Raw genomic sequence first — 16851 nt, 5'->3', positions numbered from 1 at the left:
TATCCCTGGCCTCCCTCAGTAGGTTAAGGATCCAGCATTGCTGCAAGCTGCAGTGTATGTCTCGGATGTAGCTCGGATCTGGTGTTGCAGTGTCTGTGATGTAGGTCTGCAGCTGCAGCTCCAATTTGGCTCCTAGCCCAGGAATTTCCATATGCCATAGGTGCAGCCATAAAAAGAAAAAAAAATTAATTAAAAAAAGAAAAAATAACAGATGTATGAGGAAAACTAATGTATCTCTTATTCCCTGATAAAACATGCCATATTATGTCTTCATAATTCTTTCTCCAACTCCCAGACTACATATCATAAAGCATCACATTAATCTCTTTCAGTTTTTGATTTGTAAAATTGAGGCAGAAGTTTTCGAATTGGGTTAACTCAAGGTGTGCTTCAGTTTTAACGCTTATCGCGTCATTCTATCTTTTTTTTTTTTTTCTCACTGCCTGTAGAATTTAGTCATAGGTTCCCATGAGGGATGGAATGAGGCAACTTATGTCCCTTTTCAAGTGTTTATGCACATGTCTATGTGTGTATCTGCATGTGAAAGATTTGATTGCTTTTTTTATTACCACCCATAGTTTGGCATATAGATAAATTTTGGCATCAAGCTGTATCAGACCTCCAGATGGTACTTACTGTTTTGTTTGAGATATGTTTCTCCTCCAAAATCATTTTAATTTCAAGAAACAGTCTAGCAAGAGGCTTCTTTAGACCCCTGATACTCCTGAGTTGGCTGAATGGTGTTTTTTTCTGTAGGAATAGGCAGCTGTATTTTTCTCTTGAAATGCAAACTCAGTCTACAGGGTTGGGCCTTAGATCAGGATTGACTGAGAATTTTTTTTCCCCAGCGTCTGGGATTTTTTTCCTTGTGACTGAAAGTTAATTCAAGCTGGCTTTAATAAATAACAGGCTTTTATTGATTCACACACCTGGAACTTTAGGATCAGGATAGGCTTCACGCATGGCTAAATCCAGGGATTAAAGACGTCATGTAGATGCTACTTCTTTCTATCTCTTGACTCTGCTTTCCTATCCTGATTTCATCTTTAGGTCAGCCCCTCTCTGTGGACACATTATTCTTACAGCTAGTAATTCCAGTGTATGTTAGTCTTCTTTTTAAAATTTTTTTAAAGTACAGTTGATTCACAATGTTTTTTTCTGGTGTGATTTCCTAAGTTGAGAAAAAGTGGTCTTGCTTCCCTACCAACGTTTCTTCCTCAGCAGGAACAGTGTCCAATGATTCATTTAATTTTAGCTCACTTCTCTTTTCATTATCAATAAGGACATCCTGCAGCCAACATGGTCATGGTGTAAATCCCAGTTCTCTTTCCCAGTTGAATGAACCGCACAGCAAAGAAACTCAGAGGTGTTTCCAGGCCTGGTTTATTTTGCCCCCTCATTCAGAAGCAACTCTCCAGCCTGGCTTCTCATTTCCAGGGAAACCAGGTTTATAGTCATCACCCTCAGGGGAATCCTTAAGAATAGCATTGGCAGAAAATGTGGAAGCTGTGGCAGCAGCTGGTCAGAATTTCTCCTTGTTTGGGAATCGACTTGAAGAAACTTCAGGGGTATTGGGCTGAGCAGAGAAATTATGGTAACACTCACCGTAGCTGACCCACTATGTTTGCCTTTTGCTTAACAGCCTTGCCTTCCCACACCCCACCCTGCTGGCCCCTGTTCTTTCCTCCATCCACTTCCTTGTTGCTTGAACTTGCATTTCCTCCTGTCCACACTACTAATTTCCTACTCTCTCATGACAGGCTGGAAGGGACTCTGTCTATTTAGTGGTTCCAGGTTTCAGCCTGTGCAGTAGCTTTCACTGCTTTGTAGCTAAAGGAGAAACATAAGAACAATGTAGTAAGGGTTTCATAAAACTGACGTTGAGAAATAACTCTTTGGAGATTTTTCTTAAAAATTTCATTTTGTGATGAAATGATGGGGAGCTTTGTTTATCCATATCTATCTATCTATCCATCCATCCATCTACCCATCATTCTATCTATCCATCCATGTATTTTCCACATGATCTCACTTGGCAAAATGTAAAGCTCACAGTTTTCATGATATCCTCTGTCCTCCCCCACACACTCCCCTGCCAACTTACTTCTACTGATCCTAAGACCAAATTTTTGCCTGAAAGCTGTGATTTTGGGGCTGTTTTTTAAAGGAGTAATTCTTTCCTTCAGTAGTATTTATTAAGAAGCAAATGTGTATCCAGTTCTGACTTGGGAACTGGAGTTGGGTGTGAGGGCTGCAGTAGAAGAATGAACTTTATTATCCTTACTTTTCAAGGATTTACAGTATCTTTTACCTTTTTAGGGCATTTTTGGCTTTCTTAGGACTATAAAACTCAGATTTTAAGGGAGGAAAATGCTTAATTTTCACATTTTCTAGCAAAGTATTAGTATTTGAGAAAACAGCTGATGCTTTCCAGTGTGACCTGACATTTTTAAAGACACAGGCTGGTAACTTATTTCATATGGCAAATAATTTTATGATTTCCAGTGGGATGGTTATTAATTTCTAATATTCATTGAATTTTAGAAATTGAAAGGGTTAATATAGTGTCATCAGAAAAAAATAAGTTGGGAGTTCCCATTGTGACTCAGCAGCTTAAGAACCCAACACTGTGTCCGTGAGGATGTGGCTTTGATCCCTGGCCTCACTCAGTGGGTTAAGGATCGATCTAGCATTGCTATAAGCTGTGGGGTAGGTCACAGATATGGCTCAGATCTGGCATTGGTGTGGCTGTGGTTTTGGCTGTGGCTCCACCTGCAGCTCTAATTCAACCCCTAGCCCGGGAGCTTCCATATGCTGCAGGCACAGATGTAGAAAGAAGAAAGAAGGAAAACAAGATAAAGTGCCTCTGGATCAATGTGGTTGGATGGTTTGCCCACAGACACAGAAGGAACAAATGGTAGATTTGAGATTAAAGGTCCCTGTGGTCTCTCTGCTGTGCACACATCTTACTGAGTTTAGTTTTTAAGCAGAGTATTTTTCAGGACTAAATGAAATTGGGACTTAAGGTACCACAAAGAAGTAACCATATGGGCTACAACATGGACTAGATTCATGGACTTCAGCCTAAGGGACATAATTGATGATGTGGAAAAATGTTTTTTTTTAGGGGGTTTATTCTATCTTAAAACTTGTGCTTTTGCATAGTTTAAGTACTAGACATGACAAAGAGAAGCCATTGAAGTTCACTCTGTGAGTTGAAAAAGAGACATGCTCTATTTTTGAAAAATCAATGTTTTATTATCTAGAAAAGCTCACAGTCCTGAATGAAAACATGAATTTATAAACTGTATTATTCTCTCAAACATCTTGTTTTTATTGCTTATTTAAAAAAGTGAACATGAGGATATCCCAAAGAGGTATAGGACTCCTGCTTCCCAGGTTAAAATCAAATCAGGGAGGAGGGAGTGGGATGGACAGGGAGTTTGGGGTTGATAGAGGCAAACTATTCCATTTAGAATGAATAAGCAATGAGGTCCTACTGTACAACACAGGGAACTATATCCAGTCTCCCTGGGTAGACCAAGATTGGAGATGATATGAAAAAGAATGTAAATATACATACGTGTGTATATATATATATATATACACACACACACATATATATGTATGGGTGACTGAGTCACTATGACATACAGCAGAAATTGACACAACACTGTAAATCAACTCCAATAAAAATAAAAATTTAAAAAGTCATCTGGTTGGAAGAAAATTTGGTTTGCATAATTATGTGTGGTGGCAAGATTGTCTTTGGAAAAGAAAGGCTGCTGTCATGGGAGTAGGACCTGGATCCTCTTGTCAGCAGAGGACTACCTGAAGTGAATAGCTTGTTCTCTGAGATTGAATCTCTCCACTGGGTAGTGCAGGAAGGTGAAGGCTGGCCATCCTGCACAGAAGAAACTGGGATGGGCCAAGCATCATCCTTCAGTTAGACTGGGCTGCAAAGCATGGTGAAAGGTAAGCAACACAGGCCCCACAGTGATTAGTGTCCCTGGGAATGGGGTGGATTAGTCATTTTCTTGCTTGCTTGCTTGCTTTGCTTTGCTTTCTTCCTTTCTCCTCTTTCTCCCTTTGTCTGTCTGTTTCTTTCTTTCTCTTTCTTTCTCTTTCTTTCTTTCTTTCTTTCTTTCCTTCCTTCCTTCCTTCCTTCCTTCCTTCCTTCCTTCCTTCCTTCCTTCCTTCCTTCCTTACTTCCTTTCAATTTTTAGGGTTGTACGTGCAGTATATGCACATTCCTAGGCTAGGGGTTGAATCAGAGCTGGAGCTGCCAGCCTGTGCCAGAGCCATGGCAATACCATATCTGAGCTGCATCTGTGACCTACATCACAGCTCATGGCAATGATGGATCCTCAACCCACTGAGTGAGGCCAGGGATCAAACCCATATCCTCAAGGATACTAGTTGGGTTTATAATCCACTGAGCCACAACAGTAGCTCCAAATTTGGCATTTTCTTGGTAGCCATTGGAAGAAGTCCTACTTCTTTTGGCAGGAATATTCAGAGTACAGCGGCCACAGTTCAAGAGGTAACTCTGCCTTGCTTCTGAGCACCCCATATTTTATACTTCCTGATGTGGTGGTCCAGCACCAAAGATGGGTGCCAGGGCTAGAGGCTATTGAGGGTATAGGTCAGGGAAAAGTTATTGTTCCTGGGACGGGTAGAGGTAAACAGGCAACCAAGGCAGGGGCTGAGGGAGCATTTCTTCAAGTGTGGACCTTGGACCTCCTGCATCTAAGCAACCCTGCCCCAGACCACAGAATCCAAGTCTGTCCCTGTCTGGGAGTGCACATCTGTAACAAACTCCCTGGTGATTCATAAGCTTGTAGAAAATTGGAGCCAGGGAAGCAGGGAGGCTTGAAACTGGATACTCACACAAGGGCCTCCCTGGTACTACCAGAAGGGTCCAGGAAAATAAAACATATGTAATGGCTGTCTTTTTATTTTTCTCTACTATTATTTTACTTTTGCTTTTTAGGGCTGTTCCCGAGGCAAATGGAGGTTCCTGGCTAGGGATCAAATCGGAGCTACAGCTGCCGGCCTATACCACAGCCACATCTACACAGAATCCAAATTGCATCTGCAACCTACACCACAGCTCACAGCAATGCCAGATCCTTAACCCACTGAGCGAGGCCAGGGATCAAACCTGCAACCTCATGGTTCCTAGTCAGATTCCTTTCTGCTGTGCCAGGACAGGAGCTTCTTATTTTTCTTTTTTTAAAGGATGAGTATATTTTATTGTTTCTATGAAGCCTGGTCACAATGACTTCTTTTTTTTCATTTTTAATATTTTATTTTATTTTTTGTTAGAGTTGGTTTACAGTGTTGTATCAGTTTCTGCTGTATAGCATAGTGACCCAGGCATACATATCTATACATTCTTTGTCTCATTCTGTCTTTTTCATGGTTGGCTCCCCTTCTTCTTATCATGCTTAGGTACAGTCATGAACAATGGTGGCGTTGGTCCAGCCCTCTTGGAACTGCAAAGGGCCAGTAAATAGGTAGAGAAATCAAGAAGAGTCCACAGTATAGCGAGTATTGGGAAGGAAAAACACAAGATGCTGAAAGAGAAAGTGGGGGGCCCTTGTCTGAAGAAGGTTATCAGAACTGGCTCAAGATTTGATAGAACTCTGACTATGAGGCAACTAGAGCTGAATTCGGCCTGGGGAGGTTCAGGCAGGGAGTGGATGGGAAGGAAGGGTGGAGTGTGTGAGGATTGGAACATACGCAGGAAATGTGAGCTCAGGGAAGAAGGATGGGCGGTAGACATAGGGGTGTGCAAGGACCCCATCGTAACCTCAATTTTGAGCAGATTTCCAATTTGATATTGATCCATATCACCTTAGAGAATCTCTGTGTAACTTTTGGGTAGCTAAAGGGATAGGGCCATTTAACCTCTTCATAGAATTTAAAAGTAAGCTAGCTCGATGACTGGGGAATTGCAGACAAAGGCATCTGAAAATAGTGTTTCAGCCTGTGTGGGTGTTCTCCACTCCAACCCAACTAAAGTGAGACCTTGTAATTGTAGAGGAGAGAAAACAAGGAGAGTATTTTCTGAAACAAGTAGCATATTTTCCATTATGTAAAAGAGAAAAATGAGCTTTTCAAAAACCCCACCAAGGTTTCATGGATGTCTCTCTGGTGTCTTTGGTGACTGGATGGGAGAACTGGGAAAGCAGAGATGGTTCTTGTTCTTGAGAGGATCCAAGAAATTGAGCCTTGCTCAATTTTCCTGCAAATCCTAAAGACCCTCCAGGGAGACTTGGGATGTGAACCTGGAAAAGTGCTAGAGGCTGCTGGCCTTGAGGGATGGGCTGGGGGCAGCCTGGTTGAGAGCACAAGCCCCCAGGGAAGAGGAGGGAGCACTAGGACCACAGGGCTTCACTGCCCTTCATTTTTCTATCAGGGGAAGGCTTATTCCTGCATTAAAGGTCACCCAGTCAGGCAAGGTTGGAGAGAGTGACAACTGTTTGCTCTCTCTCTCCCCGGGCTTGTAGTTCCTCTCCTCCATAGCCCTGTGAGAGTAGTAACTGGCATTATTGTTTGATTTCTTTGCCTGTTTATTAGCTGGTTCCCCAGTAGACCGGAGCCCCATGAGGAAGGGGCTGACATGGGTCTTGTGCTGCTCCAGAACCCATCTCAGCTTTTTGTGCATTGAGAGCCTGGGAGCTGCCCTGTGTGGTACAGCTGCTAGGGGCATGACCCTCACATCCAATGGCCTTCTCAGGGGCAGCCCCATGGGGCTTCACCCAGATGAGACAGGCTTGATGCCACCTGTCGCCCCCTTGTAGGGCATGTGTGTGACAATGGTAAAAGTCATAGGTAAAGCTTCCTGCTTCCACTGTTCTGGGTTCCCTGTCATCAGGCCCACCTCACACAGTCCTCAGGTCATGGGTCTGTTCAGGGTGGGCAAGGGACATGGCTGATGACAGTCGATGGGCGGTTTCTTCCATTCTCCCTCTGCTACTCACTTCCAGTGGTTGATGTTCTCCCTTCTACCTGGAGGTCTTCTTAATCTAGTAATACTCTCTTAGGTCTGCCATTAAAAAAAAAATGATACCACAGACTCAGGGGCTGAAACAAGATTTATTTTCTCATGGTTCTGGAGGTGGGAAGTCCAAGATTAAGGTGCTGGTAAAACTGGTTTCTCCCGAAGTCTCTCCTTGGCTGCAGATGGATGCCTGCCTGCCTTCTCGCTATGTCCTCACCTGGCCTTTTCCTCTGTATATGTGCATCCCTGGCCTCTCTTGTCTTAGAGGGCCCTAGTCATATTGGATTAGGGCCTCAGCCTTACAACCTTATTTTACCTTGATTGCCTCTTAAACGTTCTGTCTCCAAATACAGTTACACAGGGGGTGAGAGAGGCAACATAGGAATTTGGGAGAGTCAATTCAGTTCATAACACATTTCTTGGTTATTCTGAATAATGTTTCTATGAACATGGGTATACAAATATCTGTTTGAGTCACTGCTTTCAGTTTTTTTGGGGTGTATATCCAGCAATGGGCTAGCTGGATCTATTTTTAGAATGACCATGTTTGAAAAACTACCTATTTTTAGAACTACCATACTGTTTTCTGTAGCTGCTGTACCATTCTACATCCTTATGGTGCTAGTTCTTAATTTTCAGAATAGTTTTGCTCGTTTTGAGAGGTCACCCCTATTTCTAAGGTTCTTTAATAGGAAGCTTGCCTGGAATCATTCTTTTTGCATCTCTGATGCCTGGTTACTAAATCTTTCCAGAAACATGGTGCCCTTGCTCCTCTGTGTCTCCTGTTAGTAACCTTGGGCTCTTGTTTCCACCTTGGTTGCTCACAGAACATCCTAGAAAGGAAGAAGCTGTAAAAAATGGCCTGATGTTGAGCAGATGGGTCATTCCAGCTGTGGGCTCCAGGGCAACAGCCCCTGAGCACAGGGGGTGGGAGTTGGGGGTGGGGCTAGGGGTGAGGGTGTGCCAGTTCTCACGTCATCTCTGAGCGTGGTGGGGGAGGGGTCCTGAGCCTGAGAAGCCCCTGCTGCTTTCAAACTGGCCTAGAAACAACAGATTTAAGAAATTTCTCAGTGAGCAGCTTTTAAATCATACTTCAGGTTCATACTTAAAGGCCCTGTCTCCAAATATAGTTACACAGGGGGTGAGAGAGGCAACATAGGAATTTGGGAGAGTCAATTCAGTTCATAACACATTTCTTGGTTATTCTGAGTAATGTTTCTATGAACATGGGTATACAAATGTCTGTTTGAGTCACTGCTTTCAGTTCTTTTGGGGTGTATATCCAGCAGCGGGCTAGCATGATAGGGGAGTCTGTGCAGGAAGGGCCTGGAGTGTGAGGAGGTGTTGGAGGTAGGTGTTCATGTGCAGAAGGTGGGAGGGTGTAGGTGGGGATTAGGGGTGGGCATGTGTGGGAACACAGTGTGAGAGTGGGAGTTGGGTGTGGGGTGTGGGGGTGCATATAAAGCAGGATGTTGGTGTGCGGTGATGGAGATAAAAAGGGCTGAGTGTGAGGGGTAGGAATGAGAATGTGTGTGGGGTGGAGGTGGGGTATTTGAAGTTGAAAGTATGAATGGAGTAGAGTTTGAAGGTAGGAGGGTTGGGCATGAGGGTATGAGAGACAAGAGCTGAAGGTACATGTAGGGCAGGGGGCGTGGTGCCTGTGTGTCACAGGGTGTGAAGGTATATAAGGGAAGCGGGTATATGGAGTAGGATGTGGCAGTTGGGATGAGGGTGTGTGGGGAATAGATTATGTGGAGAGCAGGCTGTAGGTGTGGTGTGTATGTGTGTGTGTGTTGCAGGTTCATAGTAGGGAAAATGGCTCCACCCCAGGTAGCCTCCCTGCCAGGAAACTGGTGGGTAGAAGAAGAGGGGAGTCCAGCCAGGGACTCGGTCTGACTCACTTCACCTGGTCACCTGGTAGGGGAATTAATTTGCTGGGCATCTGCATCACAGCAGGATATGTGCGTCAGAACATATGACTGACAGTCTTTATGACTTTGTTCTTATTAAGCACCATGGGAGAAATTTAAAATGAGAAAGGGAGAGGTGTGAGGGGATGTCATGCTGGGAGTTAGAAAAGATCAATTGCTTCTCCCTCAGTGGCTGGGTCAGACTAAGGGGCCAAGGTCATCTCCCTCCATCCCTACTCTGTTCTTGATAAAAGGCAGCTGTGGCTAATCCCATGTTAGCAAAGTAACTTCAGAAGATACATACACACACCCCTACCCGCATGCACACACACTGCATGCCAAACTAGTTAAAGGAGTCCCAGAGCACCTCAGCGATGCCAGGCAGCCTCTGCAGCAGTAACCCTCTGTGCACTGCGGTTTGGTCTGCTGCAGTCTTTGCGGTGGAGGGACGCTGGCTTTTATGAATGGTAGCTGGGAGGGGCCTCAGGTCACCCGCTCCTGATGTCAGCACAATGAATGAAACACTGGCACAGCGTAAAGCCTCTAACACTCGGGAAGCAGATACCTCCTCAGATTGGTTATCTGGGTGCGGCGTCTCTTGCTGACGAAATCACCAGTCCCATGTGTCACAGATAATCCATATGCGTTAGGATTTAAATGAAGCAGAAACTGAGGCTGCATGTGGAATAACTCTGCATCTGATTCTGGCACAGCCAGCTCTGCCTGAAGCAGCCAAGGCCCCCTTCCTGCCGGTCGCCTGAGAAAGGAGCTGCAGACCCAGCACTCTCTTAAGATCTAAGGGAGCAAGCCTGATGTTCTGCTTTTGCTGGCAGAATTCCTTTCTAAAGCTCCAAGCCCTGGAAACTGATCTGTGCTCTGCCTTTTTGACACACCAGGGAGAAGCTACTCAGGTGCACGGCGTCAAGGATCCAGCCCTGGTGGCCACCCAGAGTTCGCCAGCTGGAGGGGCGGATGCGACAGGTAAGGAGGGAGGCCCTCAGTTGTGCTCTCAGGATACTTCAGCCTCTTGCTGCTGTCTCTAAAACCTGGTCCCCCATGGGAAACTGCCTGGTGCAATGAAAGCTGAGGAGGTGCCTGTGGCTCCAGGGAGCTGAGAGGGAGGAGGAAGAATTAAGATGGGTTGGAATCTAGATCTTTCTCTCTAGCTGGGGGCCAAGAGTCAGACTTCCAGAGCTGGCATCAGGTGAAGAGCATCCACTTCACCTGATGCCACTCTTCATTTTCCTAATGGTTGTCCTATGACAAACAAGGGGTATGTTTATATCACTGGATTTAGATAATCTCTGTGATTTTGAGAGTCATATTTTTGAGGGATTGAGGGAGTAGGGGAGTTTCCACATTGCTAGTTCCTTTCTTCTGTTAATTGCTTGTAAAATGATCCTTCAGCCCAGGGAATGTGGAGGTGAGTGACATAACTCCTTATGATTCCATGTTGTCTTATGCTGTCTCATTTTTTTCATTAATTTCTAAATTGAAAAGTCTCAAACTTGGGTTTACTTGTCTGTTAGTTTCTCTAGTTTTCATCTCAGGGATGGTAGGTTGACTCACAAGCAGGAGGCAAATGAATGCTTGCAGAAGACTTGGATAGGAAAGAAATCCTAAATAGATGTGATTAGAAAAGACAGTTTATATTTTCTAACCCAAAGGGGTCAGAGGTTTGCAGACTGGTTTCAGAATGGATGGGAAAACTAGACATAGGTGAGCTGGCTTCATGAGATGTCCTTTAGCTCCAGGAACTGAAGGAAGAGACTTCCAAAGGTAATCTATTTCAGTCCCCTTAGCAATAGTGCATTGTAGACATTACTGTTTGAAAAAGGTCCACATGATCTAATAGGCAACACAGTCATCTCCAATGTTAGAATATGTATTAATAATGGTGTCTAATAATAGCTAGTAATAGTGGCTTCTATTGTTATTTAAGACTTTCTATGATCCAGGCATGGTTCTAAGTTCTTCATAGCTATTAATTTAAATCCTTAACCCTGTGACATAATAGTATTCATAGTAAGGACACAAAGGCTTAATATGACCCTGTAAGTAAGTGGTAAAATTATTTCCCTGTGGATGCAGGTGGCCAGTTGGCTGTCCTATCACCTGGTGAGCTCCTCTGTTCTGTTGACCATTGTGTTTGAATGAGATATAAGTAAAACTGGGCAGGAACCAATGTCAAGCCAATTAGGGATTTGAGCCACATTATTAGACAGCATCCTTCTTCTTCAACCCCATATTACACTCCCTGTAAACAAACCACATAAAAGACACATAAAGAAGTCCCAAGCCAAATACAAATTAACTTTTGAATTATCTGATGTTTCATAAAGCTTCACAAGTATCTGGCAAAGACTGTTCAATAAAATATTTGTTGTATGTTGGATATGGATATATGTAATATAAAACTATTATTGACATGTGTCTTATTTTTTCCAGAGGTCAATAATAGTTTTATATTTTCTTCTTCTAGATGGACAGGATTTTGAATAAATTTATTAACACATTCTTTATAAAACAGAAATGCATACTGAGTTGATGTAGGGCTCACTCCCACAAAGGAACCACTAGTATATTCCATGTTAAATATCAAATGGAAGAAATGAGCTATTACTGAGGAGGTTTGTGGGCTACATCTGGATTTTCCAAAATGTAGGTGAATCTGAGATACTCTAGGATCCTCCTAAGAGAGTTTATGAAAAAGAGAGATTTGCACTCTGTGTGTCTGGGGTGTGTTTGCGTGTGCGTGCATGTGTGTGTACTAGGCAAGAACAGCTCCTGAAAGTTTTTCAAGGTAAAACCCATCCTGACATTTCTCTCCTTTGCAAAAGGTCTTGTTTAGCTAAAATGACTGCATGAGAATTGACACAGGAAAAGTGCAGAAGTCCCAACCCTGATATTGGACCTTGGAATGCTTTATTTGGCACATATTTTATTTTAAAAATTCCCTTTGTCACAGTCTGGAAACCACCCACTAGATGTTTTCAGGGACCTAAGGGACCTTCATTTTGCAGGAATAGTGCCAAAGTGATGAGCACTTGGAAGAGGCTTTCACAGTTCAAGTTGTGGAGTGGTTTGGTCTCATTGGCTTCTAAGACACACTTTTATAGGAAGGCCATACATTTTCTAGTCCATCTGTCACTCAGAAGGAAGAAATGTATGTTCATATTAGATCAGCACTTCTTAACTTGGGGTCTGTGAATGGATTTCTGGGGTGATCTTTGAACTTCTTGGAACTAGATTTTTGTGTGTACATAGAGACTTAATGATAGTGTGACTGCATAAGATTAGCACAGATGGCTATACATCTATAAAAAATTAGAGCAACTTAATTTTTTTCCCTTTAAGTCTAGAATCTAGCCCTGGGCCTTAATTTGTCTATATTGAATCAATATTTATTTATGTCAATATTTAGTATAACAAGGACAAAATCCAACAAGTGATTTTTATAGGACTGGCTGGATAGAACAAGCTACCAAGGAGCTGTTCAGAACAAATATTCAGAAATACAAATTGTTGTGATTTAAATAGGTTTGAGACATTTTAGATTCGATTTAAGTCATGCCTTAAGTTGTTTAACTTTTGCACTGGACATCTGAAATGATGGTATGAGCAATACACTGTCGTCTTTATGCCTTCAGATGAAAATGCTGGGTTTTAACTTGCGTTGATAGGATACCAATATTAGTCTCACCTAGTTAAATACCTGAGATGCTCCCTTGTTCTAGAAATCCAATTACAAACTGCCTGCACAGCCAGAGAAGATTTTATGGCATCCTGGAGGGGCACTCTGTTCCAGAGAGTGTCCTTGAATCTTTCTGCCCATCATGATTACCAGGAAACTTTTATACATGGGGATTCTCAGTCCTCATCGCTTGACAGTCTAAGGTTGGAAGTCCTTGAATCTTTATATTTCATAAATATTCCCTAGTATTGGGAACCACTATGTAAGTGGAAAGTGTCTTGAATTAAGAGAGAGAGAAGGTCAGGTTCTCTTAGGTTCTCTTTGACTTAGTTTCATCAGCCAGAAGAAGCTCACAGACGACATGGACTAATAACTCAGGGTATGTAACCAAATGGCTCAGTCCATTTACTTCAGGAGGAGAAAGGGGATCAAGACAGAGCTAGGGATGGGTGGGATGGGGGAGGGACAGAGCTGAGGGATATAGAGGTATTTAGAGAAAAGTGATAGAGAGGGCATCAGCTGCAAGGCAGATTCCATAAATAACTGCCCCAGTTCTCACACTAAAAATTCCACACACTAGAAATCCCCAATTCCAGGCAATCTAGGACGGCAAGTGACCCTCCACTCTGTATGTTGTAGACTGTGTAATGTGAGATGGAAACCCACATAGTACTTCAGCTCAAAATCCCACTAACTGAATCAACAGCCTCTTATAGAGAGAGCAAATGCTTCCACTGGACATTAGTAAGCGTCTATTCTGGCGATGTTGATTGGAAAATGGAATGAAGATTGTCTTTTCAGCTGCTTGTCATTTTCAATGTGTGTGCAAGAGCCGTTTGACATTCCACATGACCAAGCATAGTCACCTCTGTTCTGCCTGACCAGAGATGATGGAGATTTTAGCAAAAGCTGGCACTGAGGATAACTGAAGGCTGATTACTAGAAGTAATGGTTCCAAAGCAATACCAAATTAATGATTATATTCTAAAATCTTGATTTTTCAAATTGAACTTTCCATTTGGGTAAGAGTCTTGTTGCTAATGTTGATTTTTAGACAACACTACTGTATGTCTATGTACAGTCTATAGTTATTTCCAGAAATAATTCTGCACGGCCTGTAGGTTTCTTTCCAATACAAAAGTTGAAATGGGGAAGAATCAAAGAGGACCTGACTTTCCCTATTGTATTTCAAGATATTCCCAATTACTTTGGAGTGCTTATTAAACTTAGAGATGTCTGGGCTACCCACCATAAGATGCAAAATTAAAATGTAGAGATGAGGCCTGAAAATCATCATGTTTGAAAAGCTCCCTAATGAATCTGCTGTTCAAGGAGGTTCAAGAACACTTTCTAGAACAAAATACCCTTCCAAGGGCGCCATGAAAGTTGTTTTTGCTGCAGGTGCAGTTAGTTTTTTTTTTTTTTTCATGATTGACTTTTAATTTTTTTCTTTTTTTATTAGAGTATGGTTGATTTACAGTGTTGTGTTAATGTCTGCTATACAGCGTAGTGACCCAGTCGTGTGTGTGTGTGTGTGTTCCCTTTTTTATATTATCTTCCATCATGGTCTATCCTAGGATATTGGATACAGTTCTCTGTGCTGTATAGTAGGACCTCATTGCTTATCCAATCTAAATGTAATAGTTTGCTTCTACCAACCTCAAACTCCAAGTTTATGATTGGATTCAGAAATAGGAAAAATCTCAGCTATCCTACTTGGTGGGATACCATATCATCCTATTTGGCAGAGCCCCAGATAGTCTTTGAAAGTCAGTAAAGAGGGGGTCTTCATCACCTCAATTCCAGAAGTATGCAGGATTCCATATATCTTTTGGAAACGTTATACACTTAGTTTGTGTATGTGTGTAATAACCAAATCATTCTTGAATCTTTTTATGTTTTTAGTATGTAGCATTGGTTGCTTTAACTAGAAAAAGGCTATCACTGTAGAAAGTAGTCCTTCATTTTCTGGTCCTAAATTGGTTCCTTCAGACATATGTTTTCAATTTGGGTTTTTCCCCACCTCACCCCACCCAACTTGGGGACATTCAACAATATCTGGAAACATTATTTTGGCATCACAGTTGTAGTGTTAGTGCTACTGGCATCTAGTGGCTTGAGTCCAGGGGTCCTGCTAAATGTCCTACAATGTACAAGACATTTCTCCCACAAATTGTTATCTGGTCCAAAAGCTTAGTTATCTAGTGCCAAAGCTTAGAAACCCTGCTTTATAGGTCTTTAAATGAATAGCATCAACATTAGCTAACAATGACCTCTTCATTTATGGCCAGGCATTGTTACATCAATTTTCTTATTTTATTGCCACAACCACCAAATGAGCCAGGTGCCATTATTATCTCCCAACGAAAGATGAGGAAAACTTAGTGGGTTAATATTGAGGTTTCCACAGCTGCTGAGTGGGGAACGGTTGGGAGGAAGTGGGAGGAGTGGGGGAGTTTCCCCATCAGACTCCATGGTCTCAGTGTTTCACCCTATGTCATTTGCCATCAGTTCACATGGTTCTAATATTCTAGAATTTGAAATTAAGCCCAAAGGTAGCCTGTATACACTCAACATAGCTACTATGTTTTAAAGTCAATTTTAAACTCCATCCTTGACTTTGCAAGACTGAAGAGATCTAGACTGGTCATTGGTTAACTCATTGCAGCCTCTCTGTTCCCATAGTCATTTCAGCTCATTTGATCTAAACCATCTCTAGGTCCCTGTGCCTTTCTTGAAGGGTATTTACCTGACCTGCATAGTGTATTCCATTTGGAGTCAAATAGTAGAATTTTATTTGTGAGTATAGGCACAGGTACTATGCTTTTGCAGAATGACACCACTGGGGAAAATTAGGCAAAGTGTATGAGGAATCTGTAATTATTATTTCTTACAACATGTGAAACTCAATGATATCAATACCTAAAAAATATGAGCAGCAGGAATGTTTTATAAAATAGTTACAAAGTAATTATGCTTGTGGGATTGCTTTATATACCCTTTCTAGAAATGTACATTATTTTCTTGCCCTTTTTGTCATATCAGTCCATTTTATGAGATCGCCAAAATTCCCATTCCCTATCAAACAAAGAGTTTAGTGCTTATTATTTGTTAAGAGATGATGGATTAATTTTCTCCAGATGAATTGCCTACTGGCCCACAGTGATGGCCATCTGCCATTATTGAGCCTCTTCATGGTTTGTGCTTTTCTCTTGTGGTTACATAGCATTTTACTCTTTGAAAACTCAGAATCATAACTCTACTTCTGGCTTCCATGTCATTTCTGAAATGTAAAATTAGATTAATCCAGGATCCATTGGCAAGGATCAGTACTCACATGTCTGTCATAAAGATACCAACTCAATCCTGTTTTCGGGGGCATATTATTAATTAATTTTTTTTTAGGGCTGACCCGCCCCCATGACATATTGAGGTTCCCAGGCTAGGGGTCCAATTGGAGCTGTAGCTACTGCCCTGCACCACAGCCATAGCAACGCCAAATCCAAGCTGCGTCTGTGACCTACACCACAGCTCATGGTGATGCCAGATCCTTAACCCCCTGAGTGAGGCCTGGGATTGAACCTGGTCCTCATGGATGCTAATCCAATTCATTTCTGCTGAGCCATGACAGAAACTCCCTAAGTGAATAATTTTATCTATGACAAAACATTTAGCCCAATCATAATTTGGTTTTGTTTTTCAATAACACTTTGTATGAACACCATGCCATAGACTTCTTGAAAATAGAAATAAATTATATTTATTAGGTCTGCCTTGTACAGAAGCATAGCTCTTTCTAGAACTTGGTGAGCTTCTTGGGTGATCTCAGACAGGTTATTTGACCCCTCTATGTCTCAGTTTCCTTTTCTTTAAAAAGGGAAAAAGGAGAGCATCTACTTCATAGGATTATTGTGAGAATGACATAGCATAATACATATGAGGTCCTTAGCAATCACCCGTGGTAAATGCTCAATAAATGTCATCTATCATTGTTTAAGAAGCTGGACATTTAGAGCTTATATTGCCTACCCTCCACTTGACAATGCTTACATTCATGTTTAAATGTCCACTCTATCATAATTTCTAATGATTTTCAAGAGATGGAAATGACAGTTAGTACTGTTTATTCCCTAGAGCCTTGCATATGATTGACATTACTCTAGTTCCCTTCAGCAAAATGTATTTATAACAGTAATAATCTATAGAGCTGATAGTTGAATAATTACCTCTTATTAAAG

At 42.1% G+C, this 16851-nt stretch overlaps 1 protein-coding gene across 7 annotated transcripts in view; it reads left to right on the top strand.

The window, feature by feature from the left end:
- FAM13C (family with sequence similarity 13 member C) overlaps positions 1-16851 on the top strand; it is a 130745-nt gene that overhangs the window by 76133 nt on the left and 37761 nt on the right. For all 7 annotated transcript variants that reach the window (XM_047760435.1, XM_047760433.1, XM_047760432.1 and 4 more), the window contains one exon: positions 9816-9900. In XM_047760435.1, the coding sequence (XP_047616391.1) occupies positions 9816-9900 (85 nt within the window). The remainder of the gene's footprint in view (positions 1-9815; positions 9901-16851) is intronic.

Source organism: Phacochoerus africanus, chromosome 15 (genome assembly GCF_016906955.1).
Source record: "Phacochoerus africanus isolate WHEZ1 chromosome 15, ROS_Pafr_v1, whole genome shotgun sequence".
Lineage (NCBI taxonomy): Eukaryota > Metazoa > Chordata > Mammalia > Artiodactyla > Suidae > Phacochoerus > Phacochoerus africanus.
Note: the sequence above shows the minus strand (reverse complement) of the source record. Positions and strands in the feature narration are given on the sequence as shown.